Source organism: Peromyscus maniculatus, chromosome 22, assembly GCF_049852395.1.
Source record: "Peromyscus maniculatus bairdii isolate BWxNUB_F1_BW_parent chromosome 22, HU_Pman_BW_mat_3.1, whole genome shotgun sequence".
In the NCBI taxonomy this organism is placed as follows: domain Eukaryota; kingdom Metazoa; phylum Chordata; class Mammalia; order Rodentia; family Cricetidae; genus Peromyscus; species Peromyscus maniculatus.
In genome coordinates this window covers 40,895,385-40,910,780 of record NC_134873.1, presented here as the reverse complement: position 1 = coordinate 40,910,780, position 15,396 = coordinate 40,895,385, and the positions used below count along the sequence as shown (strand labels likewise).

Here is a 15,396-nt window from a genome sequence, read left to right as displayed (position 1 = left end):
TCGCGGCTCCGCCAGCTGCAAGTGGCGGGCGCCCGGGCAGATGCGATCCAGCGGCTCTGGGGGCGGCAGCGGCAGTAGCAGCTGGCACCTCCCGCTGCTGCTGTCCAGGGGGTCTCGGGGCCGCGAGACGCCTTCCGGCCGCCCCCCTGGCCAGTCAACAACACCGCGGGCGCTGCTGGTAGGTGAGGAGGGGGCCTAGATTGCGGGCTCCCCTGCTCCAAATGCTTTCACTCCTTGGCTGCGGCCGGGTCTGCTCTGGTGCCTGGGAGTGAACTCCGAGGAGCCAAGACATTGGTGACAGCAAGGACGCTGCAAACTTAGGCGGAGGCAGCAGGAGCCTCCTCTCCGCAACGCAGAGCTTGCGTTCACGCCCAGAAGTTCAGCGGGCAGGGTGATCCAAAGACTTCCTGCAGCGGAGGTCACTTGAGGGGGCGCTAGAAAGCAGCCCCCTCCAGTGGTCCTTGCCTAGACCTGGGAAGGAGCGCAGAGGAGGTGACAGGAGCAGAGGACGTGGGCAAGACAGTGACCAGCCTGGAAGCCAGGGTTCCCAGCCTGGAAAGTTGCGGAAGATCGGAGGCTGCCAGGAGAGCTCCAGTGGCTGAGGGCTCCTAGAACGGTACCAACTGCTACCTCCCTTCAACGATAGTAGTTTCTCTGGTCCCTGAGCAAAGGCTGCTACAGTCAGGGGCTCAGCACTCAGAGCAGACTGCGAGAGGCACAGGGTCCAGCTGTTGAGCCCAGGGTGTCTCGCGGTCTCCGGATTCGCCCCTGACTAACCAGGTTTCGCTGAGAACCCTTCTTGTCTCCTTGTAGCTTGGGAGAAGCAGAGGATTCGAGCTTACTCAAAATCCCTGAGGTCAAGAGGAAGGAGCCGTTCAGGACCAAGGACTGTTTGGAACCCCTGTCTGTCTCGGAGAGAGTGAAGGGCGAGGCTGGACCAGCGAGGGAAGGGAGACTGGTATAAACTCTAGCCCTCCAGCGGGATGGGAGCCCTTGAGCTCCTGTGGCTGTTGCCGCTGCTGCTTTCGGCAGCAGCCTCGGACTCCGGAGCTGCAACGGATCAGCGCGCGGGTTCCCTGGCCGCAGGGCCGCCTCTGCAGCCCCGGGAGCCACTCAGCTACTCGCGTCTGCAGAGGAAGAGTCTGGCGGTGGACTTCGTGGTGCCCTCTCTCTTCCGTGTCTATGCCCGAGACCTACTGCTGCCGCAGCCGCCGTCCCCCTCGGAACCCGGGGCTGGTGGGCTGGAGGCTCGGGGATCGCTGGCTCTGGACTGCGCCCCTCTGCTCAGGCTCCTGGGGCCACCGCCTGGGGTCTCCTGGGTAGAAGGAGCCAGTTCGCCTAGTCCCGAGGTGGGTTCGACGCTGTCCAGGGTGCTGAAGGGAGGCTCTGTGCGCAAGCTCAGGCGTGCCAAACAGCTGGTGCTGGAGCTGGGCGAAGAGGCGATCCTTGAAGGCTGCATTGGACCCCCAGAGGAGGCGACGGCTGTGGGGATACTCCAGTTCAACCTCAGCGAGCTGTTCAGCTGGTGGATTCACCACGGCGAAGGCCGGCTGAGGATCCGCCTGATGCCCGAGAAGAAGGCTTCGGAAGCGGGCAGGGAGGGAAGGCTATCCACAGCGATCCGCGCCTCCCAGCCCCGCCTTCTCTTCCAGATCTTCGGGACCGGTGAGCAGCTCCCACCAGAGTGTGTTGGGATTTGCATTTTTTTAGTCACACCAACTTGCAGCCACTATTAACTAACCCTGACCCTTCTTAGGCGTTTTTTCGTCATTCTTGAAACTAGACCCATAGTTTCTTACTGTGTGCTTGAACATAGTCATTTCCCAATAGAGCCTTCTTTCCTCTAGCAACCAAGTTGGGAGAAAAGTTTCCCAGTGTTGGCAGTATTATAACTGGGTTCCTTCTTGGGCTCTGAGAATAGCTGAAATGCTCCCATAACTCCCAAGTTCCAAGTTAGTATGAGGCCTCGAACTAGTGTCCTTTCAGGCGGACTCTCGTTCCTCTTCTAGGCCACCGCTGATTTGGGCAATGTGGTAGAATTTCCCGGGGAATATAGAATTCCTCTTTATATTGAGTCCCAGCCAACGTCCCGGCCCTGGACCTCCTCCCCAGGGCTGGCGAGCCCGGGGTTCCCTCTTCCTTAATTATTCATTCTGCCACACCGGACTCCTGCCCCTGACCTGTTTTGCACGCTCAGACTCTCACTCTCCCCAGAAGTCCTGGGAAGGTCCCAGGGGAACGAAGAAACAAGGGACAGAAGGGTTGTGGAGAAAGGGATGAAGATTGCTAAGGTTGCCTTGATTTGGGGGAGAGGCAGTAACTGTCTTTACGGCTTTTCTTCCCCACCCCCTCGGTTTTCCCTGGGAGTCTTAGGAGTCTTAGCCTGCCTGTGTGTAGCCGCTGCTCCTGATGGTAGTCTCTGGCAGGCCGGTTGCACTGCAGATCTCTCTGCTGGAGGCTCCCTGGAGGAGGGTTCTGTTTCATTTACTCCCTCGTTTCTTCCCACGTTCATCAAGTTAAGGCTGTGTGTGCAAGCACTTCTAACTCTTCCACTAGTGTCTTTTGAATGGCAAACCAGGTGGTTTTGAATGAATGTTTCTCTCGTAAGACCATGGGGGAAGGACTGGTGAATGAATCAAATATACAGTGTAAATGAATGAGAAAAATCACAGGAAGAGAAATCATGTTTTTTTAAAAAGAAGCCCACACGGATTCCATTGAGCAAAACTAGCTTCTTTTCTAACATTCTTATCATCAGAAATAAATGATGTTCTTAGGCTCCACTGGTTACTAATGTTTAGTATTAATTTGAATGGAAAGCATTGAACGGGGTCCATTGTAGAGGTATAACTTCTCCCATGCTTACACACACACACACACACACACACACACACACACACACACACACACACATCACTCCCACACCACTCCCACTTACACTCAGTGCTCTCCTGAGCTACCGAGAAGCTGAGGGTCCCTTGTCATTGCACAGAAATTGTACTGGCATGTGGCCCTCAAGCAAAACAGAGTGTGGAGCTGTATTTCAGCACTGGCATTGGTGACATCAGCACCACTTAACACAACCCCTTATGATCAGTGCTGGGATTCATATTGTGCCTAGTGAAAGGCAGGGTCTGATGAGCTTGGCAGTGCCTTCAGTGAAATGAGACGAGAGAATGAAACTGTTGTCCCACTAAGGACACTTTTGTAGAGAACAGCTGGGCTTTTAATGACATTGTTGCTTCTGTGGCTTATCTATGCAACATTCTCTTTTGGTGTCCAATGCTTCTGTAACGGATGTAAAAAAACGACTCTCTGGAAAGACAAATTTTCTTCCACTTTCGTGTCTCTGAACTTGGCTGGAGCTTCCCCACCACCTCTTGGGATATGACCATAATCCCCAGCAGTCTGTATCAGCTGTTGTCACATGTTGATGGGGGTCATTTTCCAGCCCTGAACTTGCCGACTCTAGACAGGCTGCAAAGAAACTATCGGTGGATGTCTCCAAGAGTCATAGAATGTATTCGGAAAACATAGTCCTGTGGTCGAGCCCTGTGTGAGTTCAAACCATGTTCAGGGGAAGCTTCATGTAGAAAGGAGTGTCTCCCAAGAGCTCTTCTGCCATTGGCTGCAGGGAAGCAGTGGGCATCCCAAGACCTCCCACACAAGTGCAGTCCATTTGGCAGCGGGGCCAACCCTTATGCATCATTTGACACATATCGAAGTGCTGGCTTCAGAAAGAGCCAGGATTCTGCCATTAAAAGGCTAGAAAATTTGGCCAAGCATTTTTTTTTTCGGCAGGATGGGGATCAAATGGTTATTGATGGGATCAAATAAGACACTAAGTGTAACTGGATGAGCTCCCCGTGACCTCCAGAGAGACAGACAGCTTATTCAAAAGCACTTCAGGTCTTGTGCTCACACTCAAACAGGATGGCCTCTCTTGTCTCTGAGGACATATGCTGTCTGCAGTTAGGCAGCCAGCCACACAGGACCAGCCTCTTGCCTCATCTCCCTCCCTCCCCACATCCCCCAGATACAGGCTCCACTGCAGACCTTTCCATGGAGTGGGCACATCCTGTTGTAACATACCCCATCCCGTCTTGGGGGTAGCACACATCACTGTGGCTCCATTCATCATTTTGTATGGAAATTCTGGCTTACATTCTGCAACTGGGTTTGGTATTTCTACTTCTCATGTTGGGTGGGATGGGTGAGTTTATTCCTTTTAAATGGGCTCGTATTTATAGAATGGGACATTTACTCTTTAGTGACCCAGGACCTTCAATTAAACACAAGGAAAATGGACAAACTCATTTTCTTTCTTCCTGACCTAGGGACCTGTGGTCCTGCCTAGAGGGGAGCAGTGGTGCTGATGGGTCCATGTGTGTGGGATGTTGTACTGCACCTCTTGTAGTCAGTGTTCTGTTGGAACCCATTTGTCATAGACTGAGGATAGTTCCCTAAACTTGAGCAGGACCATGTCTAGGGAGGTGGTAAACCGGAAAAGAACTCAGTAAGGACAAAGCTAAACTATTGTATTGCTTGTGGTTTGTGCTGCCTGAGAGGACAAAAGGATGTTTGAGAGTCCTTGTAATGAATGGCATGCTTGTGGTTTTTCTTTGTGGATTACTGTGAATTCATAAATGGGATCAATGCTTCAGAGCCTGGAGCAGTTCCTGGGAGAACCCATTCAGAAACGCAGTTACTGAGATGCTGTGAATGGTAACATACGACCCAGAACAGCCCAAATCTCCCCCAAAGAGATCTGCCTGGATGCTAGCACATTACCCGAAGCTCTGGCTTATATCCTGGCTTGTAGGTGCTTTGAGATCTGCTTCTGTAATCTCACAACCAGAGGTCTAGAGAATGTTGTAAATGGAAGGGTCTGTTTCCCCAGACCTTTCCCATACCCACTCTAGGAAAGAGGATACACAGCTTGGGACATTCTGTGTACTACAGAGAAATGTGGGCGATTTAGAGTAGATGTGTGCAATGCAGTACACCCGACCCTTGACCTCACATATTGTCCATCCCTTCTCATTTTGTTTCTGAAAGGGGCAGAGAGAGTAAAGGAAGATTGAAAGGAAATTGGAGCTCCCAGGAGGGATATCAGTTATTTGAGGTGAACTGGGAGAATTGGAACCAGTCCAGAGAAGAGCAGAGAGCTGATTTAAGAGCTGAAGGGACTGATTTATGATGAAAGATGAAAAGAATTAAATATATATGGCTGGGCTAAATGGCGATGAAGGGAAAGCCATGGTAACAATCTACAAATCTCTGAAGAGAGCGGCTGTCAGTGAAGATGGGGAGTTATTTAGTGTATCCTTTAGAAGTAATAGGATGGGACTTCCAGAAGAAAACTCCAGGTTAGATATCTAGAGATTTTATTTTCTGAAATAGATATTCCTCTGACTATGGAATGGAATCCCAAGGGAGCAAGCAAGGAGTCAGGTGAGATGTGGATCATTTGTAATGAACAAGTTCTGATGTTGAGAAGCCACAGTGGACAGGAGGGCTGTGAAGCAGGAATCAGGATCTTTCAGGATCTCGTTACTGGGAACTTTTTGAGCACTGGTGTTTCCAGGGGAAAAAAAGAATTACTGGAGTAGCTTTAAAATTGGGAAACTTTTACAAGATTGTGAGTAAATAAAATTGAAATTACTAGGTTGGTTTGTTTGTTTTTTCCCCAATTCCCACATTAAAGTGTTTCTCTGGGTTATAGTCTGGTGGTCCACTGGGGGAAGGCACATTCATCAGAGAATTATGTGTCCAAGGCATATCCATAGGTGTGTGTCAGGGGGCAGGGTGGGGGGTGGGTGGGTGTGAGTCATAGGAAAAGTTGGAAGATGACCAGGGCTTTAAAAAGATGAAATTAGTTCTAGGTTGAGTAAACCCCTACTGGCTACTTCAAAATTCTTTAAGACATTTCCAAATGATTAAAAAATATTTAATTTTACGTGTGTGGATGTTTGACCTGCACGTGTGTCTGTTTACCATGTACACACAGAGGCCAGGCAAAGAGGTCAGATTCCCTGGGGCTGGAGTTACAGACTGTTGTGAAGTTGGTTTTGAGAATTGAACTCTGGTCCTCTGGAAGAGCTGTCGGTGCTTGTAACCACTGAGCCATCTCTCCAGCCCCTCAAGTGGATTTTTGAACAACGTTCAAATTACAATGAGGGGGTGGTGGTGGAGGGAGGGAGAGAGAATACTCATGAGAGGTTCATATGCAGGAATCAGGGAGAACGCTATCTTTAATAGTGAGTATGTTTATAAGGATGTTGGTCTGTTGAATGGCGGGAGTGACTGGCCTGTATGTATAGTAAGAGAGTGAGAATTCATTGGCAGAAATTCCCAGTAACTTTTAAAGGTTACTGACTGGTGACCTCATGTTATGAGATTTTGCCCAGCCTGGTAAAGGACAGTTCTCCTTTCATTGTCACGGTTGTTAATATTCTGTTCTAGTTGTATGAGACTTTATCATTCATAAATCACTTTCACAGTTATTATTTTTATTAATCGTACAGTAGGCAGGAGCAGTAACTGCTTTATTTTTTTTGAATGCACTAACTGGAATCCAGATGGTTGGTAACACACTTTCAAGGTCATGTAAGTACAAAGCAGTACACCTGGAAACTTTAATCTATATGGTGAGAGGTTATGAGATATTAGATACTGTACGAGGTGCTGACTGGAACCTACTTCTCCTTGTCTTAAAATCAAGAAAATCCTCTCAAGATGCATGTTATAAACTAGTAAGATGTGTAGATAAGCAAAATTTGCTTGTCCAAAGGCCATGCAGTAAATGTTTTGTGGTTAGCAGCCATTACTTGGAAAAGTTCCTGAAGATCTGAAACTCACTTTCATCATTATAAGAAGTAGGGAAATGGTGATACTTCCTATGGGTAGGTGGTGACAATTCAGAGATTAAATTGGATGACCCATGTGAATGCTTAGCCCCATGGCTGATGAGTTCGAGTAGTTCATCAATATGATTCACAGGTTTTTCTCATAGTGACATCACTTCACCATCTAGTGATCTACAACTCTGAGGGATCCACGTGCAGTTTTGTTCATCGGAATGATTCCACTTGGAGCCATGTAATCCCTATGTGTGGCCATGTGTGACCACCCTGGTGACACTGTAGATTCTCCTGCAATGAACTTCTGACTCCAGAAAGATGCAAGGAACCAGGGAAGAGTGGCCATCATGGTAGTTCCCATTGTCCCACCAAGACCCTGTCCCTTTAGAAGAGAGGGAAGATCAAGGTGTGAGGTATATTCCAGTTGTAGCAAGCACATCCAAGCACATTCACAGTCTGATTATTTGTTCTACAGAAGAGACTTGACTTTAATTTAAGAAAGCATCAAAGCAGTCCTAGGAGTGAGCAAAACCATGATCACACAGAACAGCAGTTTCCCAATGGCAGATGTCCCTTAATTTAGAGTCCCCTGTCCAGCTCATGCCCTGTAATGTCCAGAGGGGTAAAGGGACCCTGGTCATAGGCATCTCTTTTATTCTGGTTAGCTGGAGTTGCGCTCTTCCCTTCCATTCTCTGCCTCATCTTTCTTATGATGAGTGGAGAGCATGGAGAGAGATGTAAAGAACCAATTAGTTACGAGACCTGAACACATCAAGAGCAGCTAAACCTTTGAGGTCCATGGGAGCCTATTACCCCAGGGACTCAGGTAGGCTTCCTCAGGAAAGCATTGCAGCCTTGAAAAGACTATTCAGTAGCTACCATGTGACATTAGGTAATGGTTTTCATGAGCCATGGCTGAGTCATCACCTTCAAAAGATGCCCATGCATATGATCTCCATTTTGGAATAAAGAATGTGGGCTCTTGGTAAGGATAAGTAGAATGGGGATATGGGGAGCTTCATTATTCACCTCCCTTTATGTCCTGGCTGTGGATACAATATAACCAGCTGTCCCATGCTTCTGTTGCCATGGCTTTCCTGTTCTGATGGACCATAGCCTCAAACTGTGATGAGGAACTGAAGTAGAATGTTGGCCTGCTGACGAGGCAGTGAGGGGTGAGCAGTAACCCTCAGGAACTTTTTTTGTGAGTTGGATTTCTCAAAACTTATTTTTTCTCCCTTCAGAATTTTTTTTGATGAGTTTTCCAACCAGCTGTTCTGAGTGTAGGTTACCTCACCCAGGGGAAATTCTATCAGATTCACTGGGTGAGATCATGTACACATTTTGGAAAGCCTGAAATCACAGGATGGGATAGGAGAGCTCCCTTGGGACGGATCCACCCAAATACTTGGCTAATTAAGTCTTTGCCCCTGCACCCTGCTTTCCTGGCTAAGCAACAGCAAGTGTATAGAGGCAGGAGGCTGGAATCCCTTAGACTAAAGGAAAGGCTAAAGGGGACATGTGGAAATAGTGTGAGCTCAGAGGACACAGAAAATGCAGGCAAGCTTAAGGAGTTCAGGCAGCTAGCCAGAGGAAACTAGAAGGGTAATTTAAGATACTACCGCTTCTTTTCCTTTTGTCCCCCCTCCCCCACATTTTCATTGGAACAGGGGCTCATGAAGGTAGGCACAGATAGGGCTCTTTTGTAAACTTTTCCGAATTATCAACCTACATAATTAAAGTTAGTGTTCTGTGGTGGAGAGAACGTTCCCATAGAAGCCAGAAGACCTAGAGTCTGTTAGGATATTCACTAGTTATTAAATCTGAAGTCCTGTGCAATTTCTTTAAGATTGCTGGTCCTCTGGGTGTTTAGGGAAGGTATCATGAGGTCTCCACTACCTCATGGGGTCATGATGAGCATTGAATGAGATGACCTGTGTGGAATGCTCCAGGCTGGATTGTTCTAATGTATATGTACGAGGCAGTAAGAAAATGTGACCCAGATTTCTTTTCAGTGGTGAGTTCCTACTATGCCCAATCATGGTTTCAACCAAGCCCCGGCATTAGGAGCAGCAGTACACGGTCTCAGATTTTGAGTCAGGTTTGGGTTCAGTCATCAGCATGCCATCCTTACATCCTCGCAGAGGTCCTGTGTTTCCTCCCCACGGCTTCTCAACACCATGCCCCTGCGTTGAAGTCCTCCCAAGTTCCACTTTATTGTGTGGTAAGAGATGCAAGACTCTTCCTTTAGATAAATAGAGATTGTTTGTTTTTTAAACACGGGAATGTGAGAAATAAGTTTCTTGAGAATAGAAATCTTGAGTAGAGCTTGATAATCAACATATGGATCACTGTTCTGATAAAGACAGAAAATCCCCAGCATCAAGAAAGTTTTCTGAGCCGGGCGGTGGTGGCCTTTAATCCCAGCACTCAGGAGGCAGAGCCAAGCGGATCTCTGTGAGTTCGAGGCCAGCCTGGTCTCCAAAGCGAGTTCCAGGAAAGGCGCAAAGCTACACAGAGAAACCCTGTCACGAAAAAACCAAAAAAAAAAAAAAGTTTTCTGGGTCCTGTTTCAACCCATTCCCACTCTCCATCCAAAGTAACCGTTTTTTGTTTTTGTTTTTGTTTTTTCTGATTCATAACTCATCAACTGTTGTGACTATTTTCCAACGTTATGCAGGTGGACCCATGCCATATCTGATGGTTGGTGTTAAGTGGCAAATTGACAGACTCTAGCATCGCCCGGGGAGATGATCCTCTTGGCCTGTGTGTGGGAGATTTTTCTAGAGTATGTAAATGGATGTGAGAGTCCTAGCTTGACTGTGGGTGGAACCAATGCCTGGGCAGGGGGTCTTGGACCGTACAAAGTGGAGAAATGGAGCTGAGCAGTGGCATGCCTTCACCCCTCTCTGCTCTCTGATTGTGGGTGCGATGTGAACAGCTGCTTCAAGCCGCCGCTGTCCTAACTTCCTCATGATGGACAGCACCTAGGTGTGTGGGCGAAAACAAACCCCTTCTCCATGAAATTACTGTTGTCAGAGCATTTTATCTCAACAGGAGAAGAATCTGAGATGCCCTGTGTCTTTCTTGTGCCTGCCTCCTTTTAGTGAATATGATTTTTGTGAAATTCTCCCACATTGTTAGAAACGTCCACCTCATTCTTTACTTTCTTCTCTTCCTCCTCCACATTTTTTTTCTTGGTTTGTTTTTTGAGATAGAGTCTCACTGTATGTCATTGCTGTCCTATAACTCACTATGTACTCAAGGCTGACCTTTAACTTGTGATTTTTCCTGCCTCAGCTTCCTGAGTGCTGGTGTTCCAGAGATATGCTTCCACATCTGGTCACAATGTTCTCTTTTTAATTGCTGTGTTGTTTTCCTGCGAATGAACATATTATTTGTTTATTTTTCCCTCCCAAGGTGTTGTCTCTGCAGGAGACTCAGATATTAAACAATCTATCACAAATAAAATGTAGACTATACCACAGACATGGGGTGGGAGATCTGCTTTATCACATACTGGACTATTTATGTTCTTCTCTCTGTGCTTTATCACATACTGGACTATTTATGTTCTTCTCTCTGTGCTTTAGCCTTTTATCTGTAAAGTGGGAAAAATAACAGCTACTGCCAGGATTATTGTGAGATTTTCACAATGCAAAGCCTGGAGAACAGGACCTCATGAAGAGTTGCATCAAACAGATGTTAGTCCCATCTCTAGCTCTTGATTGTATTTTTTCCCTCCCTGGCCAGAATGCATGTTTCAGAGATGCTTCCTGAAGTAGGGAAGGGAAGCCTTTAAAGGGGAGGCTGTTAGCTCATAAAGGTACCACAACAGCCAAAGATCATGTAAGTCCTGTAACCAGTCCAATAACTTAATTCACTTATAAATGAAGTAACTTTGAATAAGATTCTCATGCTTAGTTAGAGAACTAAAAAATAAAAGAGCATTCAGTGGGTATATGATTTTCAAGATTCTTCGGTTTTATTGTCAAGTCTGTAAAAAAAATATATTGTATCGGAGATAGAAAAAGTTGGATACAAGTATGACTACATTTACAAGAAGAGAGAAACACCAAAATGGCAGAGAATGAGAGAAATACAAGTGAAGAAATCGAGAGGGGGTGTGCAAGAGGCATACCAGAAAAGCAGGGGCCAGGAATCACTTTCTGAACATGGGGGTGCCTGGACACAGGAAAAGACCAGAGCGATGATTGATGTGGGGTGGTGAGCAGAGAGTGGTGAAAGAACATGGGGTTGTTTCTGTCCTGGAATGATTAGGACCACATGTCAAAATCTGCACTCTAAACCTAGGGTGACATTATATAATAATATCTCTAGCTGTATTGAAGTATAAGTCACATATACAAATCTGTTTCCTTTAACTGTGCAGTTTAATTTGGGAAACACACACATGTGCAATCGCCATCCTAATTAGAGTCTATAACATTTTTAATCCTTAGAGGTCTTGCTAGACCAGTTTTAGTAAACATTTTTATTATTTGAGTATTGTATGCCATGCAAATTGATCCTATTCACCCTCAGCTCCTCCCCTTAACTCCTACCAGATCTACCCCCACCACCTCTGCTTTTGAAAGTGGTCTCACATACCTTCTGCTCCAAGAAACTTCTGATTCGATTTCTGGAATCAGTAGTTTTAGTGTATATTCTAGAGGTTCCCATGGATGAGGCATACGGCCTCTCTCTGTGGGGTTCATCATGTTTCACTTTAAAGATTTGTCTTATATGTCTTTTTATATATTAGTGGCTTGTTTTTTGTTTTGTTTTTCGGAACTGAGGACCAAACCCAGGGCCGTGCACTTGCTAGGCAAGTGATCTACCACTGAGCTAAATCCCCAACCCCAGCTTGTTTCCTTTTACTACTGAATAATATTCCATTGTGTGAGCATGCAGTGATGGGTTTATCCCAGTCATCACTCAATGGACATCTCCTGTCTGGGACTCTCATGAATACAACTGTCAGGAATATTTTATATACAAGTGATTTTTGTGTCTGTCTGCTGTGAGTTATTTCCCATCCATTGCTGAGTTGTTGGAGCACATGGTCAATATATGTTCAACTTTATAAATACAAATCTGCCAACTTGTTTTCAAAGTGGTCATATGTCACCATAGAGCCCTACCAGTAAACAGGCCTGAATGTATCCCAGAGATTGAGAACGTTGTGTTGTTTGTTCTGAGACTTGGATGTGGAACCTTAGCCCTCCTCTAAAAGCCCTTTTCTTTGAGTCTGTCCATAGAGTTGACACTTGAAGGGAACAGAAGCCAGAGGCCAGTCCATTCAGGATTAGCACATTTACCATCATTCTCAAGAATTCTCCTTAAAGCCAGAGTCTTGCTTGTGTTACACTGCTGTAAAGGTTGCCTTGGGTCTTTGAAGAGAGACAACGGGGATTCTCTCTGTACTTCTGGGCCTGGAGGGGCCCCTGACTTGTTTCTGTTGGAGTCTTACCTTTTGACTTCTCCGCTGGGCTGACCTTGCTGGGGACTCACTGTCATGGAGTTAGAAGAAAAAGAGAGGTGAAAACACAGACACACAGACAAACACAGACACAGACACACAGACACACAGACACACACACACACACACACACACACACACACACACACACACACACACACACACACGGACAGAGACAGCGAGACAGAGAAAGAAATGGAGGTTTCCTCTTCACTCTTGGATGACAAGTCCCATTTCTTTGGTCTCCTGTAGAGAGAGAAAGGATTTCTCTTGAGTGTTTTAACCTCATATTGTGACCATCACAGCTCTTCAGGGGCATGCATTGGTTCACAGATACTAGAGAAAAGAGATGAAAAGAAAACTTGCCTCCAAGTGTGTTGCCTGTCCAGAGCTTTGACCCTCTTCTTCAGTATTCCTTGTTTTATTTACTTTTCAGACCCCCTAACAGTTGTTGCTTTTTACACGCTGCCCTGCAGTGTTTTGGTTGTAAAAACAAGGATAAATACAGTTTGGTGGGTTTGTGCCACCGTGGCTGTATATTGTTTTGTGGAGCGCCTCTGTGATGTTGTCCTTCTATTTTTTAATATTTAATGTGTGTTAGTCCTTGTTTAAATCTTCATGGCTTTTGTTTTCTGAAAGTATCTTTGATGTTCTTTCATTTCTGATGGTGATCTTTACTGAGTATGTTTGGGTGGAGGATGCTTCAATGCTGCTATTCTGTTCTGTTGTTGTTATTTGTACATAGCTTCTGACGAGAAGTCAGAGACTCTTTTAGGTTTTCTGTTACGGCTCCTCCACCCTCTAGTTTCCTTAGGATTTGTTTTTTTACGATGATATGTCAACAATTTGCCTAATAATGTGGCTTGATTTTTTTTTTTTTTTTTTTACTGTTTGGGATTTATGGAGAGACTTGGATCTGAAGGTTTATATTTTTCATTATATTGGGAAATCAATCAATCTTTCTTTTTTTTTTAATTTTAAGTACTGTGGAGCATTCTAGCACTGAGCTATATCCGCAGCCCCCTATTTATTATTGCTTTTTAGTTTGAGATGGGGTCTACAAGTTATTAAGTTACCTTGAACTTGCTCTGTATTCCAAGCAGGCTTTGGATTTGTGATCCTCCTGCCTCAGCCTCCCAACTAGCTAGGATTATAAGTGTGTAAGACAATTCCAAGCTTTGGAACCTTTTCTAATATTTTTCCTGCTTCTACCTTTTCAGAATCCAATTATACCCTATTGCACAGTATAATATGTTGCTACAGGACATGAAGGATCTAAGATTTTTTTCCCAGTCTTATTTCTTTCCTGTCTGGGTAGCTTTTTTGCATGTCTTAGAGTTCCCCCTCTGATGTTTGGGAGTATTTGATCAGCTGATTAAGTCAATCGACTCAATACTTGACATACTTTATTATTTCCAGCTCTAGATCTTTCTTTAATTTTAATTTCTTCATTCTTTATGCTTATGATTTGCTACATCCTTGGGTGTTTTTATTATAACTATTTGGAAGTTTCATCTCTTAATTATATCAATTCTACATTACTACGTCCATCATATTGGTCCTCTTTCCTTTGGTTGAAGGTCACATTTCCTGTCTTTAAATATCTGGTAATTTTGTGCTGGGTCTTGTTCTTTGTGAATATTACATTGTTGAGTTTGGGGATTTTTCTGTTTTCATTTAAAGACTGTTGAGATGTTTTTGACTTTTTTTTTTTCTTGCCCATCAATCTGATTCTAGCAAAGATGATCATTAAGCTTTTACAAGATAGTCTACTTAAACCTTTGTTTTATGGTTAATTGAAGCCTGAAACTGATGCTTTGGAAGTCTTTAACAAATGCTCCACGTGTGGTGAGTTCTGTGTACTGGTTATTGAGCACTCAAGCCTTTCCCAAGCGTCTTAATTAGGGCTGCTATCGCTATGAAGAGACGCCATGACCCAGAAAGTCTTTGGAAGGTAAAGATTGAATTGGGGCTGGCTTACAGGTCCAGAGGTTTAGTCCGTTATCATCATGGTGGGAAGCATGGTGGCAGACAGATGCAGACATGGTGCTGGAGAAGGAGCTGAGAATTCTACATCTGGATCAGCAGGCAGGAGAGAGAGAGAGAGAGAGAGAGAGAGAGAGAGAGAGAGAGAGAGAGAGAGAGAGAGAGAGAGAGCCTGAGCCTGGGCCTGGGCCTGGGCCTGGGCCTGGGCCTGGCTTGGGCATCTGAAACTTCAAAGCCCACTCTTAGTGACACACTTCCTCCAACAAAACCACACCTACTCCAATAAGGCTACATGTCCTAATCCTTTCAAATGATGCCACTCTGTATGGGTCTATGTGGAACATTTTCATTTAAACTACCACACCAACTTTGTCTAAGCTGTGGTGGAAAGTGTTCTGCCTATAGTTCCCGGGTAGGTTTGTTTCCTTCCTTCCTCCCTCCCTCCCTCCCCCTCCCTTCCTCTTCCTCCCTCCCTCCCCCTCCCTTCCTCTTCCTCCCTCCCTCCCTTCCTTCCTCCTGCTGCTCACCCTCCCTTCCCTCTCTCTTCTCACTCCACCCTATTCTCTTCCAGTTGTTCTTTGCTCACACTGTGGTATCTCACCCATGAATACATGACTTAACTATTCAGCCAAAGACTTCCTGGGAACCCTTATACAGTTTTATGGGATGATCTCTTTCTCCCTCTTTTGTCATTCCCTAGATTTTATGGATGTCTATAGTTTTTGGAATATTTCCTGAGAAAATACTTATTCATTAGGTCAGTTTAACTGAGTAATTACCAAGTTGAATGAAGAAAAATCTCTTCCTCCCAGGAGGATTTCACAAATGAATCGAGGAGAAAGTCAGACAAAGCATGCTAATAAATATTCCTAACTAAAGACCTCTTTCTCTCAAAGGCCAAAGGATTGGTGAAGCTGGCTATTGTGGTTTGGTGGAGAACTGAACAGATTGATTATTACTGGAGTAAGGAAGGAAGGATAGGGCTGTTCTGGACTTCAGATACCAAAAGAACCATTCCGCTAAAGGCAGATGAACCCTACTTGTTCAGTGCATGTTGAGAGGGGT

The 15,396-nt window shown here is 45.6% G+C and overlaps 1 protein-coding gene across 1 annotated transcript in view; it reads left to right on the top strand.

Annotated features, from left to right (window-relative positions):
- The first annotated feature begins 14 nt into the window (after window positions 1–14).
- The window catches only part of Alk (ALK receptor tyrosine kinase), a 716,172-nt gene continuing 700,790 nt past the window's right edge, over window positions 15–15,396 (top strand). Inside the window, exon 1 of the mRNA XM_006990698.4 lies at window positions 15–1,665. Coding sequence (XP_006990760.1) covers window positions 984–1,665 — 682 coding nt within the window. The 5' untranslated portion in view covers window positions 15–983. The remainder of the gene's footprint in view (window positions 1,666–15,396) is intronic.